Source organism: Pelmatolapia mariae, linkage group LG2 (assembly GCF_036321145.2).
Source record: "Pelmatolapia mariae isolate MD_Pm_ZW linkage group LG2, Pm_UMD_F_2, whole genome shotgun sequence".
Taxonomy (NCBI): Eukaryota; Metazoa; Chordata; class Actinopteri; order Cichliformes; family Cichlidae; genus Pelmatolapia; species Pelmatolapia mariae.
In genome coordinates, this window is record NC_086228.1 from 36716959 (window position 1) to 36734021 (window position 17063).

At 42.4% G+C, this 17063-nt stretch overlaps 2 protein-coding genes across 3 annotated transcripts in view; both read left to right on the forward strand.

Annotated features, from left to right (window-relative positions):
- polr1a (RNA polymerase I subunit A) overlaps window positions 1–14097 on the forward strand; it is a 33487-nt gene extending 19390 nt beyond the window's left edge. The window contains exons 25-37 of one of the 2 annotated variants that reach the window (XM_063500085.1): window positions 2580–2703; window positions 3030–3124; window positions 4879–5078; window positions 6047–6214; window positions 6704–6839; window positions 6976–7130; window positions 7212–7341; window positions 7448–7558; window positions 9951–10217; window positions 12750–12950; window positions 13262–13379; window positions 13470–13634; window positions 13826–14097. In XM_063500085.1, coding sequence (XP_063356155.1) covers window positions 2580–2703; window positions 3030–3124; window positions 4879–5078; window positions 6047–6214; window positions 6704–6839; window positions 6976–7130; window positions 7212–7341; window positions 7448–7558; window positions 9951–10217; window positions 12750–12950; window positions 13262–13379; window positions 13470–13634; window positions 13826–13926 — 1971 coding nt within the window. In that variant the 3' untranslated portion in view covers window positions 13927–14097. The remainder of the gene's footprint in view (window positions 1–2579; window positions 2704–3029; window positions 3125–4878; window positions 5079–6046; window positions 6215–6703; window positions 6840–6975; window positions 7131–7211; window positions 7342–7447; window positions 7559–9950; window positions 10218–12749; window positions 12951–13261; window positions 13380–13469; window positions 13635–13825) is intronic. The other variant, XM_063500093.1, reaches the window with a different exon arrangement.
- Window positions 14098–15139: 1042 nt separating this feature from the next.
- Window positions 15140–17063, forward strand: part of st3gal5 (ST3 beta-galactoside alpha-2,3-sialyltransferase 5) — a 31553-nt gene continuing 29629 nt past the window's right edge. Inside the window, exon 1 of the mRNA XM_063500107.1 lies at window positions 15140–15246. The gene's annotated coding sequence lies outside the window, so the exon portion shown is untranslated. The remainder of the gene's footprint in view (window positions 15247–17063) is intronic.

The window sequence follows — 17063 nt, forward strand, 5'->3', positions numbered from 1 at the left end:
ACAAAAACATAATATTCCAAACTTGCAGCAACAAAAACATAATATTCCAGAAACAGGCTTTGCCGACGTTCATAAGACTTCCTACGTTGGCATACACGTCAGCGCGAACTATCGCATGTCCGCCATTACCTGCCCGAAACCGGAAGTGACGTCATTTTCGCGAAAGGGCCTTATAAGCCTATGTTGGTGTTTTTAAAAGACATGTTTGACTTTATGCTTTTCTGTATCGTTTCTGGGATGCTTAGAACTCAAATTACACTGTTGGAAATAGTTTATTTGGATGCATTATAATATTTATTTTCATTTTTCCTGTAGTATACAAAAATTAGTGTATCTCAAAAATAAAACTATGAAGACACTCAGAATAAATTTCTCGTGGTTGGAAACTTTTGTATTTACAGTTTTGAGGGATACACCGCTTAATTTTTTTTAACTAGAAATATATGTAAAAAACAAAAAAACGATTTTCAATTTTTTTGTAGTTTATTGCACTACAAGTTTTTGCAATTTATGTAGTTACTATGGACTTAATGCATACATATTATTAAAATTTGAGCTATAACGGTTGTATTGATATATGGAAACTTGAAATACTCCCACAAATGGCACTACAGCATGTAAAAACATAAAGATAAGCTCTGGCGGACTTGGTTCTATGGTAGGTCTTAAAGGGTTAAATAGCCTGTGGCAAATATATTAGTGTTATCTTCTCACTATACATGCTCTTAACTTTATGCAAGAAAAGTATTAAAAAAAAGATATTTTTCGCAAAGAAACTCCGTCTCGTGGTTTGCTGCTGTACGTGCACCCGGATTTGCGACATACTTTACGGTAACTCAAAACAAAGACTGCACCCTCGGCACTCGCTGTTTACAGACTGCGTACTTTCTAGATGACCACAGGTCAGGTCGTATATCGTGATATAAAATAATTCATATCGTGATAAATATTTTTTCCATATCGCCCAGCACTAATGCACCGGTTTATTGTATTTCCAGACTTGCTTTCGGCACAATTTACAGTGCGCGCTACTCTGTTTTTTGTCAGACTTGAAATAGCCGAAATACCTTCACACTACGGAACTTCTATGGCCCTTCCGTTCGACAATCTCTCCGGCATTGGAACCATCATCTGTTTTCTCTTCGGTAACCTTCGCTCACGCTCTCGGTTGATTTTTCTCTAGTCGGCACACTCATTTCCTCCATTACCCGGGCGGCACGGCGGCTGACTGCTTCCCAAACAAATACACATGTGCGGCTTGGCATTTGTGCTGTACGTAACAAGTCACGTGACGTGACGCTGTGGCTGTGATTGGTTCGGCTCTGCGCTACTTAATTTGGATTGGCTGTTCTTCTTTTTTTTTTTAAGAGGACAAGAGAGATGAGGCCTATCGCAATAGTTTAATTTTTCTATCGAGAAAAAGTTATTTCGCAATACATATCGTTATCGTTCTATCGCCCAGCTCTAGTTAACTGTTAGCTTAGTTTAGCATGAAGCTACAAAAAGAAAGCTAAGCCACATTAATCTGAATGCGCCCAGACTATGGCGTTATTTTAGTGCCTCTATTCTGAGTGCACGTAAAAATATTTGCAAGTGCAAATGTTGCATTTTGAGGAGAAAGTTATTTTGAGGGAAGAAAAGTTTAATTTGAGCAAACAAAATTCATTCCTGTGTGCAAGAAGTCTATTTTAGTGTTTGGTAATATCCATATACATATGCAATAACAGCCCCTCTCACTCAGATCTCTGCTCTGTCTGCTCACAGACATCTGCAGACCTGCTCTCAGTGTGTCGCTCGCGCTCACAACATCTCTGCTCCGTGCACGCTCAACTCTTTCTGTACGCCGTTATAAGTGTGCCACAAAACCAACCAATCACAGATTATTGTGTGTGTATATGGATAATAGCAAGCAGTCAAATACATTTCTTGCACACAGAAATTAATTTTGTTTGCTCAAATTAAACTTTTCTTTGCGCAAAATAATTTTCTTCTCAAAATGCAAAATTTGCGCTTGCAAATATTTTTACATGCGTTCAGAATAGAGGCACAAAAATAACGCCATAGCAGACAGGAACTGATTTGTTTATTGCGCCATTCTTTCAAGCTGATGCTTGGCAAACTCTGGTTGCCTAGGTAACCTTCTACTGTGTGTGATTATCCTGCGCTCACATTGGTTGTCACCATGTATATTGGAAGTAAATGTTAATGGTCTCTGGTCACCACATCTGTCTGAAATTGCTTCTTACGTGCCTCCACATAAGAAGTGATTTGCAGCAAAAAGTCAGTGACCTCCAGAAATGACGAACGAATAAACAGGCAATAAACGGCAAGTCCCAAGATACACTTTCCTCACTTTCGAGATGATCAATTGAAGCGGCTACAAACGCGTGTGCCGGAGTTTGGTGATTTAGATACAACAGGATAGTGAAATTGTCAGAGTGACAAATATACCAAGGCAGCCGGTGCGTGAATGTCTGCCAGCGAGCAACAATAAGTGACAGTGATGTGCAAAGAGCGAATGACTTCCTGTGCACAATGCCAGTTTGAATGAAGCAGACGTGTGTTTCCCTTCCTGCCAGGTCATCAGGAGGTCGCAGGGCCTGGATGAGGTTTTAGCATGTTTAGACCCTCAAAGTGCCACTAAGCACTTTGCTGCCATCCAGCGCTGGAAAGCAAAGAGAGAGTTAGCATGTCCACGGAGTGGTATGTAAAAATGTTTGTCTTTGCAGGGAAATCATTTCCCACACATTAGCTTGAATGATACTTTCAGTCGAGATGCACTGAGTGTAAAATCTTGGACCAGTGCTGATGTTTGACATGTCTGTCCAACTCTTTCCAATCACACAGTTTGATTGTAAAACATGATTTTGTTTTTCTTTTTGTATAAAAAAGTAAAAAAATTGTCTAAAATACCACTTTGAACTGTTGTAGGTCGTAGCAGCAACTTCATCAGGAGAGTCCAGTAAATAGTTGCATGCTTATTTGTGCATTGCCTCTGTAACTAATGTTTGTGTTTTCATCTCTGCCAGGAGCGTTTTTGCTTTTTTCCCAGAAGAAGCTGGGAAAATTAAAACAGACTGATGAAGTAGAGGCCGACTGTGGCAGAAATCCTGCTGTGCTGCAGGTACGTTTGCTCTTCCTCAGCACATATTGTACAGGGTGGGCCATTTATATGGATACACCGTAATAACATGGGAATGGTTGGTGATATTAAAGTCCTGTTTGTGGCACATTAGTATATGTGAGGGGGCAAACTCCTCAAGATGGGTGGTGACCATGGTGGCCATTTAGAAGTCGGCCATCTTAGATACAACTTTTGTTTTTTCAATAGGAAGAGGGCCATGTGACACATCAAACTTATTGGTAATGTCACAAGACAAACAATGGTGTGCTTGGTTTCAACGTAACTTTATTCTTTCATGAGTTATTTACAAGTTTCTGACCACTTATAAAATGTGTTCAATGTGCTGCCCATTGTGTTGGATTGTCAATGCAACCCTCTTCTCCCACTCTTCACACACTGATAGCAACACCGCAGGAGAAATGCCAGCACAGGCATCCAGTATCTGTAGTTTCAGGTGCTGCACATCTCGTATCTTCACACCATAGACAATTGCCTTCAGATGACCCCAAAGATAAAAGTCTAAGGGGGTCAGATCGGGAGACCTTGGGGGCCATTCAACTGGCCCACGACGACCAATCCACTTTCCAGGAAACTGTTCATCTAGGAATGCTCGGACCTGGCACCCATAATGTGGTGGTGCACCATCTTGCTGGAAAAACTCAGGGAACGTGCCAGCTTCAGTGCATAAAGAGGGAAACACATCATCATGTAGCAATTTCAAATATCCAGTGGCCTTGAGGTTTCCATTGATGAAGAATGGACCCACTATCGTTGTACCCCATATACCACACCAAACCATCACTTTTGTTGTTCCAACAGTCTTGGAGGGATCCATCCAATGTGGGTTAGTGTCAGACCAATAGCGGTGGTTTTGTTTGTTAACTTCACCATTCACATAAAAGTTTGCCTCATCACTGAACAAAATCTTCTGCGTGAACTGAGGGTCCTGTTCCAAGTTTTGTTTTGCCCATTCTCAAATTCTGTGCGCCGATCTGGGTCATCCTCGTTGAGATGCTGCAGTAGCTGGAGTTTGTAAGGGTGCCATTTGTGAGTAGCTAATATCCGCCGAAGGGATGTTCGACTAATGCCACTCTCCAGTGACATGCGGCGAGTGCTACGCTGTGGGCTCTTGCTGAATGCAGCTAGGACAGCCACTGATGTTTCTTCATTAGTGACAGTTTTCTTGCGTCCACATTTTGGCAAATCCAACACTGAACCAGTTTCACGAAACTTAGCAAGCAGTTTGCTAACTGTAGCATGGGAGATGGGTGGTCTCGTAGGGTGTCTTGCATTGAAATCTGCTGCAATGACCCGGTTACTGCGTTCACCAGATATCAACACAATTTCGATCCGCTCCTCACGTGTTAACCTCTTCGACATGTCAATGGCTGTGAACAGAGAGAAACTTGTAAATAACTCATGAAAGAATAAAGTTACGTTGAAACCAAGCACACCATTGTTTTTCTTGTGACATTACCAATAAGTTTGATGTGTCACATGGCCCTCTTCCTATTGAAAAAACAAAAGTTGTATCCAAGATGGCCGACTTCTAAATGGCCACCATGGTCACCACCCATCTTGAGGCGTTTGCCCCCTCACATATACTAATGTGCCACAAACAGGACTTTAATATCACCAACCATTCCCATGTTATTACGGTGTATCCATATAAATGGCCCACCCTGTATAACGTGAACTCCCGACCTCCAATGTAGTCGAAATAAACAGCGTACTGAATTCTGTTCACTTCACAGCTTGTACAACAATGGCACACTCTGGATGAAGCTAGCAGATCCAAATACTGCAGGAAGTCCTCCCGCTGCCCGGAGCCGTCGCTGGGCCTGTTTAGGCCTGATGTCTGCTTTGGATCAATCTCTGAAAACTTTCATGGCATCACAGAGAAGTACCTGCAGAGCAGAGACACTGTGAGCCAAGACAGACTGGACTCACACAGGTATTCAGTGTCTGAGTATTCAAATGGGGACAAATACCTATTACAGTTTTAGAGAATGCCTGTGCTGTGCTGATCAAAAGAACTTCATTTAATGATCATAAGGTACTTTTAGCACATCTAAAAGCAGAGAGTTGACATCATAGTAAAGGAATGCAATGTTCATCGAAACCGCAAAAAACCCAAGAGCGACATCTTAGACTCTACAGTCTCCAGTTACCATGTTAAATGTTAAAGTTCACGAGAGTTCAGATAGAAACATACTAAAAGGCTTGTTTGGCTTCCAGGAAAACCCCTCTTCTCTCTACAAAAGAACCACAGCATTGGTTAGCAAAGCTGCATCTGCACAAATGCCACACAGCATATCAGGACAAGCATCAGACAAAGTGGTGGAGCGGTGATCATTTCCAGTTCCAGCCACAGGACCTGGGCACCATGCAGTGATCGAGCTGACCACAAACTGTGTATACAAAGTGCTCTTAGAGGGTTAGACTGACAGTTTGGCCAAAATAAGGTTATGCAACAGAGCAGCATTCAGAGCACAGCAGCAAATCTAAAAGAGAGGAGCTGAAAAAAGATAAAGTGCTGGTAAGCGCTCAAAGTCCACACGTGAGTCTGCCTGAAATTTACGAGAGCTGTGTGTAAACAAATGCCAGCAAAGTAAGGTTGCCAAGAGGAGTGGTCTAAATATTTCTACACAGTAATGTGAAAGCCTGATAAAACTGTTCCTGTTAAAGGGGATGCACGGAGTCCTGTGAAAACCTGATCGAAAAGAAAGATCACAGAAGTGCATTTCTAATAAAATGAAAGACGAGAACCACGAAATAAAGTAATGACAGCATGTGTGAATGAAAACTGAAAGCTTTCTTTGTGTAATTCAAGGGTTTTTACGCTCATGTACCTAGAACAGCTGGAAACGGCTGGGACAGATGATACTTGTGCAGGCTATAACTTTCTGTTTTTGTCCTCAGCCTTCGCCAGCTGCTGCATTATAAGTGGCAGCGTTCGCTGTGTGACCCAGGTGAAGCTGTGGGTCTGCTGGCAGCTCAGTCCATAGGCGAGCCCTCCACCCAGATGACTCTCAACACCTTCCACTTTGCTGGCAGAGGAGAGATGAACGTCACTTTGGGAATACCTCGGTAATGACTCGTCCTCATCGCAAATGTGGGGGCACAACAGTGTCATAGTGCCGTCAAAACAGTCTTTGCAGACTTTAATAAGCTTTTGCACTTGGTTGATTCAAAAGAAGTGTGGGCCGAAGGAAGCACGAGCTGCTGGTTGAACCAGTCAAACAACAATACGGCGACTTGAAAAAATAGAATTACGGACAAAATTGCACACTCCTTAATGAAATTGAGAAGTGGGCCAACACGTTACAGTTGTTTCCAGTTAGCTGTGCCTTAAGTACAAATGGAAAGGCTGTAAAGGGTCTGGCTCTCAATCAGACCCTTAAAATGATTTTAAAGGCAAACTGTATTTTTAGTTTATCCTCACATTAAGGTTGGGTGACACTACGTGTGCAGCGGGTTGCTGGCAGCATCCCTGTGTCAGAGGCTTTTGTTTTGTGTGTCAAAGCCTTCCACTATACCTTCCCTCAGTTTCTCATTTTGTGTGTGTCCTCCTCAAAGTCTGAGAGAGATCCTGATGGTGGCCAGCGCCAACATTAAAACGCCCATGATGAGCGTTCCAGTGCTCAACAACAAGAGAGCTTTGAAGAGGGTGAAAGTGCTTCGTAAGAAATTGGCCCGGGTGTGCCTAGCTGAGGTAGGAATCACTTCTGTTGCACGTTTTATTTGTTTATTTATTCACCTTCCCAATTTTCACTTCCTCTAATCTTTATTGCCTGGCACATGTTCCCTGATCCTGCCTGTCATTAACTGTGGTGTGTGTGTGTGAGCAGGTGCTGCAGAAGGTGGATGTGATTGAGACGCTGCGAATTGAAAATCACCACAAGCTGCGGGTGTTCAAAATCACCTTCCATTTCCTGCCTCCAGAGCGCTACTCTGATGATAGGCTGTTGTCACCCCAGCAGATCCTCCACTACATGGAAACCAGGTGTGTGTCTGTTCCACTGTGCCATAAAGGAAGCACTGTCATTGTTCCTCACCTTCCTCACGCTTTGTTTCGTCCTTCCAGGTTCTTCCGTCTCCTCCTCGAAGCCATAAAGAAGCGCTCTGCCAAGCTGGCCTCCATCGCTGTGGAGACCAGGAGGGCCACCGCCAGAGACCGGGATGATGACGGCGATGGAGCAGCTGCCTCAGGAGGGGTCTGTTTTTTAATTCAGTGTTCTTTTGAAGGATTTACAGCACATGTGGTGTTCAAACATTTTCTTTCCCTCTGCAAAAACAAACCTTTGTCACGTCGTCATTCAGCAGTTAGATGATGGAGAGGAAGAGCAGGAGCGAGAGATCGTTGACGACCAGGAGAATGAAGGAGATACTGACGCTTCGGATGCGAAGAGGAAAGGCAAACAGGAAGAGGAGGTATGAAGATAAGAAATGTGGTGTGTGTTCTTGAAGCCCGCTCACTTTCCTGCCTGTCGCAACTGCCAGTGGGCGATCGTGGGGAGGCTGACAGATACAAAACAGGAAACCAGTCACAGTGCGTGAGATGTTTAAATATGAGGTGTGGGAGTCCTCCGCTGGAATGAAGTTGGAGTCGTTTTTGAACAGCTTGGTATTGATCCACTCCACGTACTCGTTACTTTAACAGTAGAAGCCTAAGCCTTTCCAAGTGCTTCTGTTTAGCCAGTATGATGTTTGCTTTCTTAGCTTAGCTTGTTGTCCACCTTCCTCCCACAGTTCAAAGACATGTTGGGCCGTTCAATGATTCTACGCAAGACATTAATGTGAGATGGATAAAGCTTAAAGTGTGTAGAACAAGAATCACTCAGAGGGCACAAACCTCCACCAAGGCTGCTCACGCTGTGCAGTGTTCACTCTGAAGGGAACACCATTGTGTTGTATATGAAAATATGTAGTAGTGGCTTTTGGATAACAGATATTGATTTGAAAATAGAATGAATAACTTGAGTTTATTATATAAAATGATGCTATAGTATATTTCTAACTGAGTAGGCAGCTCATTCTCTTTGTCTTCACACTACTTTAAAGCAGTGTTTCCCAGCCTTTTGGAGCCGCGGCACGTTTCACATTAGAAAAATCACACCGCCAAACAAAAATGTCATAAAAAGCTTATTGATCATTTTTCCCTGCGCACCAGGTATGGTGGAATTGGCTCGGTTTGTCTCCAGTACACCACGACTCATGCTAGGGCCTTCACCTCGGTCTGCATTTTCTCCAGGATTCTTCCAGAACTCAGTTTTTGCGTTTACATGTGGACAATGAATACGGAGTTCGTCACGCAATTCACTCTATTTAGAAAGGCAGAGGCCTCACGGTGTGATTATTTTACGTGTAGTTGTTTTTTTCCTGTGTAATAATATTCAACATTGCCATCAATACATTTTTCAAAAAATGCCTCTGTGCAAAATGGGTTCAAAAACATAAACAGCTGTGGGATACTGTTTGTCCGTGATTTGGACTGGGGGAATAAATCGTGGCAGGATCAGCCTGATGTTATTTGGATCCTGCTGTAACTTTACTGTATAAAGAGCTAACATCTCCAAAATGTCAGGAGTAGTTAGTCATTACAACAAGTGTTTGTGAACTAAAAATCCAGAATGTGGGATACTGTTTGTCAGGATTTGGAGAGCCCAGCGCGTGCTCCCGACGCAGGGGAAACTAATTCTGCAGATGAGACCTACTTTGTGCAGGTGAAGCCAAAGGGAAGATATGCTTCATTATATTTTCTAGTATTTGGCTTGGAAGGAAGTTGGTTTGGAAACATTTTTGACGATGCTTTATCTTCTGCTTTGAGTTTTTGTGGGAGCCCCGTCAAAAACCTGTCCATTATGCTAGCAGTGTCCAAGCGTTTTTCTTGTTTGTTTTTTAATTCATACAGGGCCTCCCCTGCAATGGCTCCGCGCCCCACACTTTGGGAACCTCTGGCTCAGAGTACTAATCAGGCGGAACTAGATAATCTTCCACGGCACACCTACGTGTCACGGCACAGTGGTTGGGAAATACTGCTTTAAAGACACAACACATTTTGGGGTCAGCTTGGAAGAAAGAAAGATAATTGCACTGTCATACCTAGGCCAATAGTACAGGTGTGTCAGTATGTTGTCAGTACAAACAATAGCAACAAGAAATATAGTTTTAAGGCTGTATAACATTATTGGCACTCTAGCCTTCAGATCAGTCTGTTGACTTTGAAGGTAGGGTCAGAGGTGAAATGTCACATGACATTTTTAATCTTCATTCAGTACTTTTTATATGTTTATAATATGCGCCACACTTGTAAGACTCATACACTCTTACAAAGGATGTGTTTAAAGAATGACACAAAAAATGTGTTGGACACATTGAACGTGAATTTGGACACAATGTGGGTTTTTTTTAAAACAACGTGTCAAAATTCACACAAAATGTGTTGTATCTGAGCCAATGCAGCACATGTGTTAAGCGCTAACACATTTTTAACATATCTGCTTTAACACAACGAACCCTCAGTGTCAGGTTCCTCTGGTTTGTCAGATGATCAACATAATATGCAAAGACAAAGCGGTGCAGACAGTGAAGTACAGTGGAAAGTTTCGGTCTGCGAGGGCGTGCACCTCGAGGTTTCTGTGGTCCGTGATTAACTTTCAGTCTCAGATATGTTCAGTTTGATTTAAGGTTTGCCTCTTTTAAAAATTAAAATGGGCGTTCCTTTGTTTGATGTTTGATATCAGTTTATTTCACAAAGAAACGTGCTTCCTGTTTAGTATGCTACCAAAAGGCCAGAAAGATTAGCAGGCTCGTTTTTTTGCAGGTGGACTATGAAAGCGAGGAGGAAGACAATGGCGATGACCCCGAGGATAAAGAGGACCAGGGCGTGGAAGAGGCGGAGGAGACTGCCGAGACAAACGCTGTGGAGGAGCCTCAGGCTAACGGGAGGAGAACCAAGAAGCGGAAGAAGGGAGAAAAACGAGCGGAAGGAGCAGAGTCGCAGAGTGAGATGAGAGTGAACTCTGTGCTGGAGTCAAACCCAGCCATAGAGAGATACAGCTATGACCACAAGCATGAACTCTGGTGTGAGGTGAGTGTGTGCATGTCAGAGTAGTGGATTCTGAAAAATGAACACTGACTTTCTCTTAGAGATGGCTCTCACTTTGTTGCTTCGTTGCAGCTGAAAGTTCAAAGTAACTAGTGTTTCCTCTAGTGTCTGTGTTGGGGTAGAGGACACACACACACACACAGGCAAAGATGTTTGGCCCTCTTTGTGCAGATATCTATTGACATTAATGTATTGAAAAGCAACTGTTTCCTCTACTTTTGGTCATGCTAGTTTCACTCAGTTTGCGTAGAAGAGCAGGAAGGAAATCACAAATTGAACATTTAAGCACATTTCTCACCAAGTTTCCTTCCTAAGTGTAATTACTGTAAGATAACACATCATTAGCATCTTTGAAAAGAGGAAGACTACAAAGGCTCTTACTGTGGCTGCTGTGAATGTGTGAACTGGTAGATTTGTGGGTTGCAGCGTTCATGTCTAAACTGCAGGAGTAACTGATGAGGTTTGCCACAATAAAAACTAAAAAAAAAATAAATAAATAAACAATAAATAGAGTTTGCACATGTCCATCTACTCAAGGATACTCAGGAGTGTTGCTGGAGGTGACTGGATTAGAAATCTGTGCGTGAGAGGACCCAGCTTAGGTTGAAGTGTTTGGTGAGGATGTGATGGTTTGGACATGTGCAGAGGAGGACAGTGAATGCACTGGATAAAGGACGTTGAAGACCACAGTGAAGAGTGGTGGATGGTAGTCCAGAGGGTTGGTGTGAATGTTTCATGTGTCTGAGCGAACACACAAACTCCCTGAGCGGTCCCTTGGACCACTGTGAGCAACAGCAGACGTGTGCACTGTGGTCACGCCAGCATCCAATCCATCCAAGTTACATGGTTTATTAAAATAATCAAATTACAGCATTTACATTTATGTTAGACTACTTTTAATTAACTGCTTTAGCCCACTTACAATGAAAATGAAAAGAAATCTTGTTCATGACCTGTGTAGTATGTTAACACTATTGGAAGTAAAAATAACTTGAACTCCAATTTTGAAAACACAACTTTCTTGTTTTTTTTTTTTTTTTATAACGCTCTGACTTGTATTATGAGTCTGTGGTCTGGGAGAGAGTCCTGTAACTCTCTGTCTGCAAAATACAGTATATAAAGACCAATGTTGGGCAATTAATTATATAGTTACTTCTTCAAAAAAGTAACTGAGTTTTGCAAACAAAGTTTTTTGCAGCTGTTTACCTAAAAATGCAGCCAAGGCGTTTTTTTAAATAAACATTTCAAACTATTTACAGAACAATCAGCTGTTCTGCATCAAATTTGATGCCACACAAATTATTTGTGCCACTCCAAAAAATAATTTCTGTCCACTATGAGATAAAGGAGAACAACAGCCTGATACCTGCAGGCCTGACAACAGGAGATGTATCACTCCTGTAACACCTGTAACATTCAGCAGTCGCCTCATTGTTCTGACACACACAACAAAACTATTGACTACACTACACACTAACTACACACTAACTACACAAGATTTGCGCTAAACGTCGCAAATCTATCGCATCTCAAATCACCGCCGTCACTCCTAAAACTTCCCCCTTCCTAAACAACTAAATGCCATGTTGCCATATCATTTTTTGATTGGTCCACATGGTACATTTTTCCACCAATAGGAAAGGCTGTGGGGTTTGGTTTTGTTTTTGCTCACAGGTGGAGAGTGCTTTCGAGCGTTTTCCTTATAAAACGCCGTTTTTACCGTTTCTTCCCGCAGTAAATATAAACAACGATAGTATTCAGGAAGAAAACCAAACATTGCAGATATTTTTATCATAACTCTGGTTTTACGTGGCCTATCAACACAATTTAAAAACTGGTATAAAGTCCACACTTTTTCCATCAGTTTCCATCTGTCCTGCTCACATCTCCAATGGTTGTACACGTTGTCATTAACGTGGCTTCACTCCACATCAGCCACGCAGCTTTGCTAGCTAAAACACCGGTGTCGGCACATAAGGACGCTGTCATAGCCTGTCAACCACGTTGATTAGCTGCGTATATACGAATGTGAATCGCATCATTGGCTGGACTATGGGATAAGGTGGCATCGTTCTAATCCCATACGGGAGCAGCCGGTCACTTACTGACTAACACTGCAAAACAGAATTGTTAAAGTTTTAATTTTAATTTAAACTTAGGTTAAAAAACATTTTTGTGCGCAACGCAGATTTTCTGTGCGCAGAGACCGTGCCAGCAGTGCGCGATTGATTGATTGATTGATTGATTGATTGATTATACTTTATTCATCCCGAGGGAAATTGGGGTAAGGCTGCCAGCCGTGCACGCGCGCAGTTTAGAGGGAACATTGGTGTGAAAGACGATCTGCCTCCAGAAGACGACCTGTGCATCAATCCTTGCGAGAGTTTTTAGCCTGTGATTTTGTATAACTGAGGACTTTTGGAAATTATGACGTAGTGCGATTGCACTGACACGCATGACGCTAAGGTATGCAGCTACAGGAAGTAGATTAACTCTCATCTGTCCCCTTAATAGGTTGACCTGGCATTACCTGTGAGCAAGGTGCACTTTGATCTGACCTCGGTGCTGACATCGCTGGCCCAGAACGCCGTCATCATGGAGACCAAGGGCCTGACGCGCTGCCTGCTCAGCGAAACGACAACAAAGACCGGAGAAAAGGAAACCGTTCTGAACACTGAGGGAATCAACATGCATGAAATCTTCAAGTACAGTGATGTAGGTGGTGAAATTGAAACCATGCTGTGCTTTTAAGGGTGGCTTTTTGTTTTTTTGCACATCTGCAAGCCTTTCTAAATTAAGTGGAGGTTAACAGCTGGTCAGAGTTACAAGTTGCTGGTTTACAGATAAGATTCCTCCAGCTACATTTTGATTGGTCCGATCAGAAAAACAGAGAGTAACTGTGACGATATCGCCTCTGTAGTTTGGAAAGGCTTCTGCAGTTTCTTATTGTATTTGTGTTGCTCTGTCTTACCAGACTGCATGTTTTCAGTTGTCCCAACACTGCAGCTCTATCTATTTTCCTCCAGATCTTGGACATCAACAGACTGTACTCCAATGAGGTGCACGCCATGGCGAAGACATATGGAATTGAGGTGGCTCTGAAGGTCATAGAGAAAGAGATCAAAAATGTCTTTGCTGTCTATGGTAAAGATGCTCTTATTTAGACTCACACTCAAAACCCCCCACACCAACAATGCTCTCAGAATCACTCAGATTTCCTCCGTCTCTCTCCAGGTATTGAAGTTGACCCCAGACATCTATCACTGGTAGCAGACTACATGTGCTATGAAGGTGTATATAAGCCACTGAACCGACACGCAATCCGGTCCAACTCCTCTCCTCTGCAGCAGATGACCTTCGAGACCAGCTATAAATTCCTCAAGCAGGCTACCATGCTAGGTAAGGATGACAACATTGATAATGCATAGAAAGCTGAAGAGAAATCCCAGTTTACGAGGGTCGCTACCAGTCAGACTCTTTGTTTTTTCTATGTACTAAATCGGGTTTGATCATTAGTCAGAAGTAAATGTGTAGAAAGACATTTTCAGCATTGTTGTCAAGTAAAGTATTCTTCTTCCCCCCCCCCCCAGGATCACATGATCAGCTGGTGTCACCCTCAGCCTGCCTGGTGGTGGGGAAAGTAGTCAGAGGTGGAACAGGACTCTTTGAACTGAAGCAGCCTCTGCAGTAGGGACAGAGATGCTGACAGTGGTTAGATATGATGTGATAAGATCACAGCTGATCCGGTCTGCAGGCTCCTTACATCCTCTACAGAATGCATCAGTAAATATGTTTATTTCCTTTTAGCAAAGCCTTCCAGGCTGCAACGTTTCATTAAAAGAACATAAAAACTGATGGAAAAAGTCACTTTTTGTTTTCATTTCATAATAAAAGGAAATATTGAATTTTGTATTTTTGTTATGTATTTATTTTTTGACAGTATTGGGACTGTTTGAATTGTAAACAACATCAATTTATGTTTGTGGGAACACAACAATAGTCATTCAGCATTATGGACAGGCCTTGAGCAGGTCCAGTGTGTCTTTATTAAGTTCGTTTGGTAAAGGAAAAAAAGATGAATCTGATTACTTACTCTAGCTCAAGCTCAAGACTCTGGCACTGAACAGAGGTCAGTCTTTTCAGTCAGTTGAGGTCATGAGGTCTAGATTTACAAACATATGTGCATGGGTCATTCTAAAGCTCTCACTGTGTTCCAGTGCCGTACTCTATCAGGATGCTACTGTCAGTCTGTAAAATGTCTGTTACTGCAGAGACAATGATTAAGAAGTGCAACAGGTCATCCAAGATGATTAAAGTTAGCATAATCACCAAGTGCTGAGGCACACAGTCTGCAAAAACCGCCGCCACTGCTGACTCCAAACTTCCCGGAGCGTCATGATATGGCTGTCCATGAGTAAGCAAGTGTAATGTGTAGGTGGCTGAGTAATTAGTGTGTACTTTTAAAGCATAAGCTCACTCAGAAAAACTACAGTTAGTGTGTTGAAATTATTCCGTGGTCACAGTCCACCAGTCCAGCGTGTGGTGAGTTCATTGATCCAGTCCTGCACCCAGACAAAATGTATCTACTGTTTCTCTCCTGATTTATTTACACTTTTACATCTGTGGCTTATTTATCCTTAACCTTGTTGTGTAACCTGTAAAGTTGGTTCTGTGTATTTACCTCGATTTATAAATCTGCATTACTACTGTTCAGTAAATCTAACGGGTTTTACTGTGCATTTCAGTTTACAACATGTTTTGTGGACAAATTTTGCAAACAGCTACCGTTGCTCGTAGCGCTGCAGCGCTAACGGGACACTGAAACGTTGGGAGGCTTTTATTACGAAAGAACGGAAATGATGGGAACTTTTACGCAATTTGATTGGCTGGTTGGTCTCCTGCGATAGGACACACCAGTGAAGGTGGTGATAAAGCTGCAGAATTTCAAGATGTGATAATGTACCCTCGTGCGAAGGATGCGCCGTGACCGCTCGTGGCTATCTATGGAAGGGTGAGTACATAACGAAATGAGTTTGAAAGGCGTCAGCAGTTGGGGGTAAAATACAGGTTGGTTCGATATGGTCACAATGGTCAGCCTGTAAGCTGACTGGATCCTTCGTTGCTGGTCAGTGTTTTGCTACATTTTCAAGCTGCCGATATTAACAGTCGACCGCTGATGCTGTATCTTTTTTTGTGTGTGTTATTACAAAAGCTTCGCTCTATTAAAAAAAGATATATTTGCGTTACTTGTAAATAAACAGTTGATTACCCATGTGACATTTTCACGCAGTTTAGCGGAATTTAATTAAACAGCGTTTGTAAAAACGTTATGGCGCATTTATCCACAATCCTCGGCACTGCGCAGGACCGACCCGGCGGACCTACGTGCGGGAGACGTTAGCAAAGAAGGAGAAAGCCGAAGCTACGAAAAGCAAAAATGTTTAGCTTCGTTTTATTTTTTATTTTTCTGAAGGGCTGGTAGGCCGGTTGTTAAGAGACTCGGAGCGATAAAATCATTTTCCTTCACAGGCCACATTTACTGGTCAGACACCCGCCGCCCCGGCCTTTTCTCCGAGCATCTATAAAAGCCTTATTAATCTGTCCCTGGAGTTCTTACCACTTAACGGCAGCAGGGATGCAGTAATGCAGTAGACACTCATACTGATTTAATACGAGGGAGCAATGGGACCACATTAAGAAAAAAATATATTATGAATAATTTTGAGAATAAAGTCGAAATTTCGATGTTAGAGTCTAAATAGTATTTTGAGGAAAAAAAGTTAGCTTCTAGCACATAAGCACGAAGTGATAAGTATAAGAAAGCTGCGCCTATCAGAAGAAAACCGCAGGTTACACCCTTGTGTAAATGAAGAGGATGTATCTTGTATCACAAGACTTGTTAAGAGAGTTGATCATGTTGTGTCACTCAGTCACACAAGGCATTTTGTAGATGTGTGGCAGGAAAAGACAACTGTAATCTGCACATTTGTACTTTTGTTTCTCAGCATAGTATTCCGAGTTTGATGTCCACTTATCTGGACATTTCGTCCGAGATGGATGCACCAAAAGAAAAAAAGTAGGCTGAGGTTTGGGTGGAATAAATTTTCATTCAGGAAGTTGTTGAATAATAATTCAGGGACAGCGATGGGTCTGTGTGATGTGTTGTATTAGGCTACATTATTGAATCCACACAGCCTCGTGATGCCTACTTGTAGATACCGAGGATGCAGTGAAACAGCTCAAGCTGATGACTTTATTTTTATATTTGCTTCTGGGGTCTTGTCTTAAGGGCTCATAGGTGTTGTTGTCACTGAGGACGAGTGTAGTCATTTTGGTGTGATAATCAGTTGAGTTTAGAACAATGGTGCACCTTCCCCTTGTCATTTGGTAATGTGGTGATGTTTTGGTCTTTGCACAGGGAAATGACAGCCTTAGATGGAGGAAGTATTCATTTATTAATCCGTATCGCTGTTTCTGTGCCTGTGATGAGGTGCACTATGGGCAGCTGTGGTGGAGAAATGGCAAAATTGAGTCCTTTGGTTAGCTTCTTCTTTTCAGGTTCAGGGAGGTTCCTGTTTAATAAGTTCTTCACCCACTTTTCCCGGCAGTCTTCGGTTGTGGTGTCTTCTTGTTCTTATGTGTATGGTCTCGGCATTGACTCAGAATTATAAGGTTTTGTTTTGCAATGTATGGAATCTCCAAAGTTGCCTTTCTTTTCATTTAATGTGTTAGAAACGTCTTCTTAAATAGGCGAGGGTAGGAGTGTTTTGAGTTAATGCAGTCTGGTTGATCTTATTTTTGAGTGCAGCTGTAGTGAAATGGATCTGT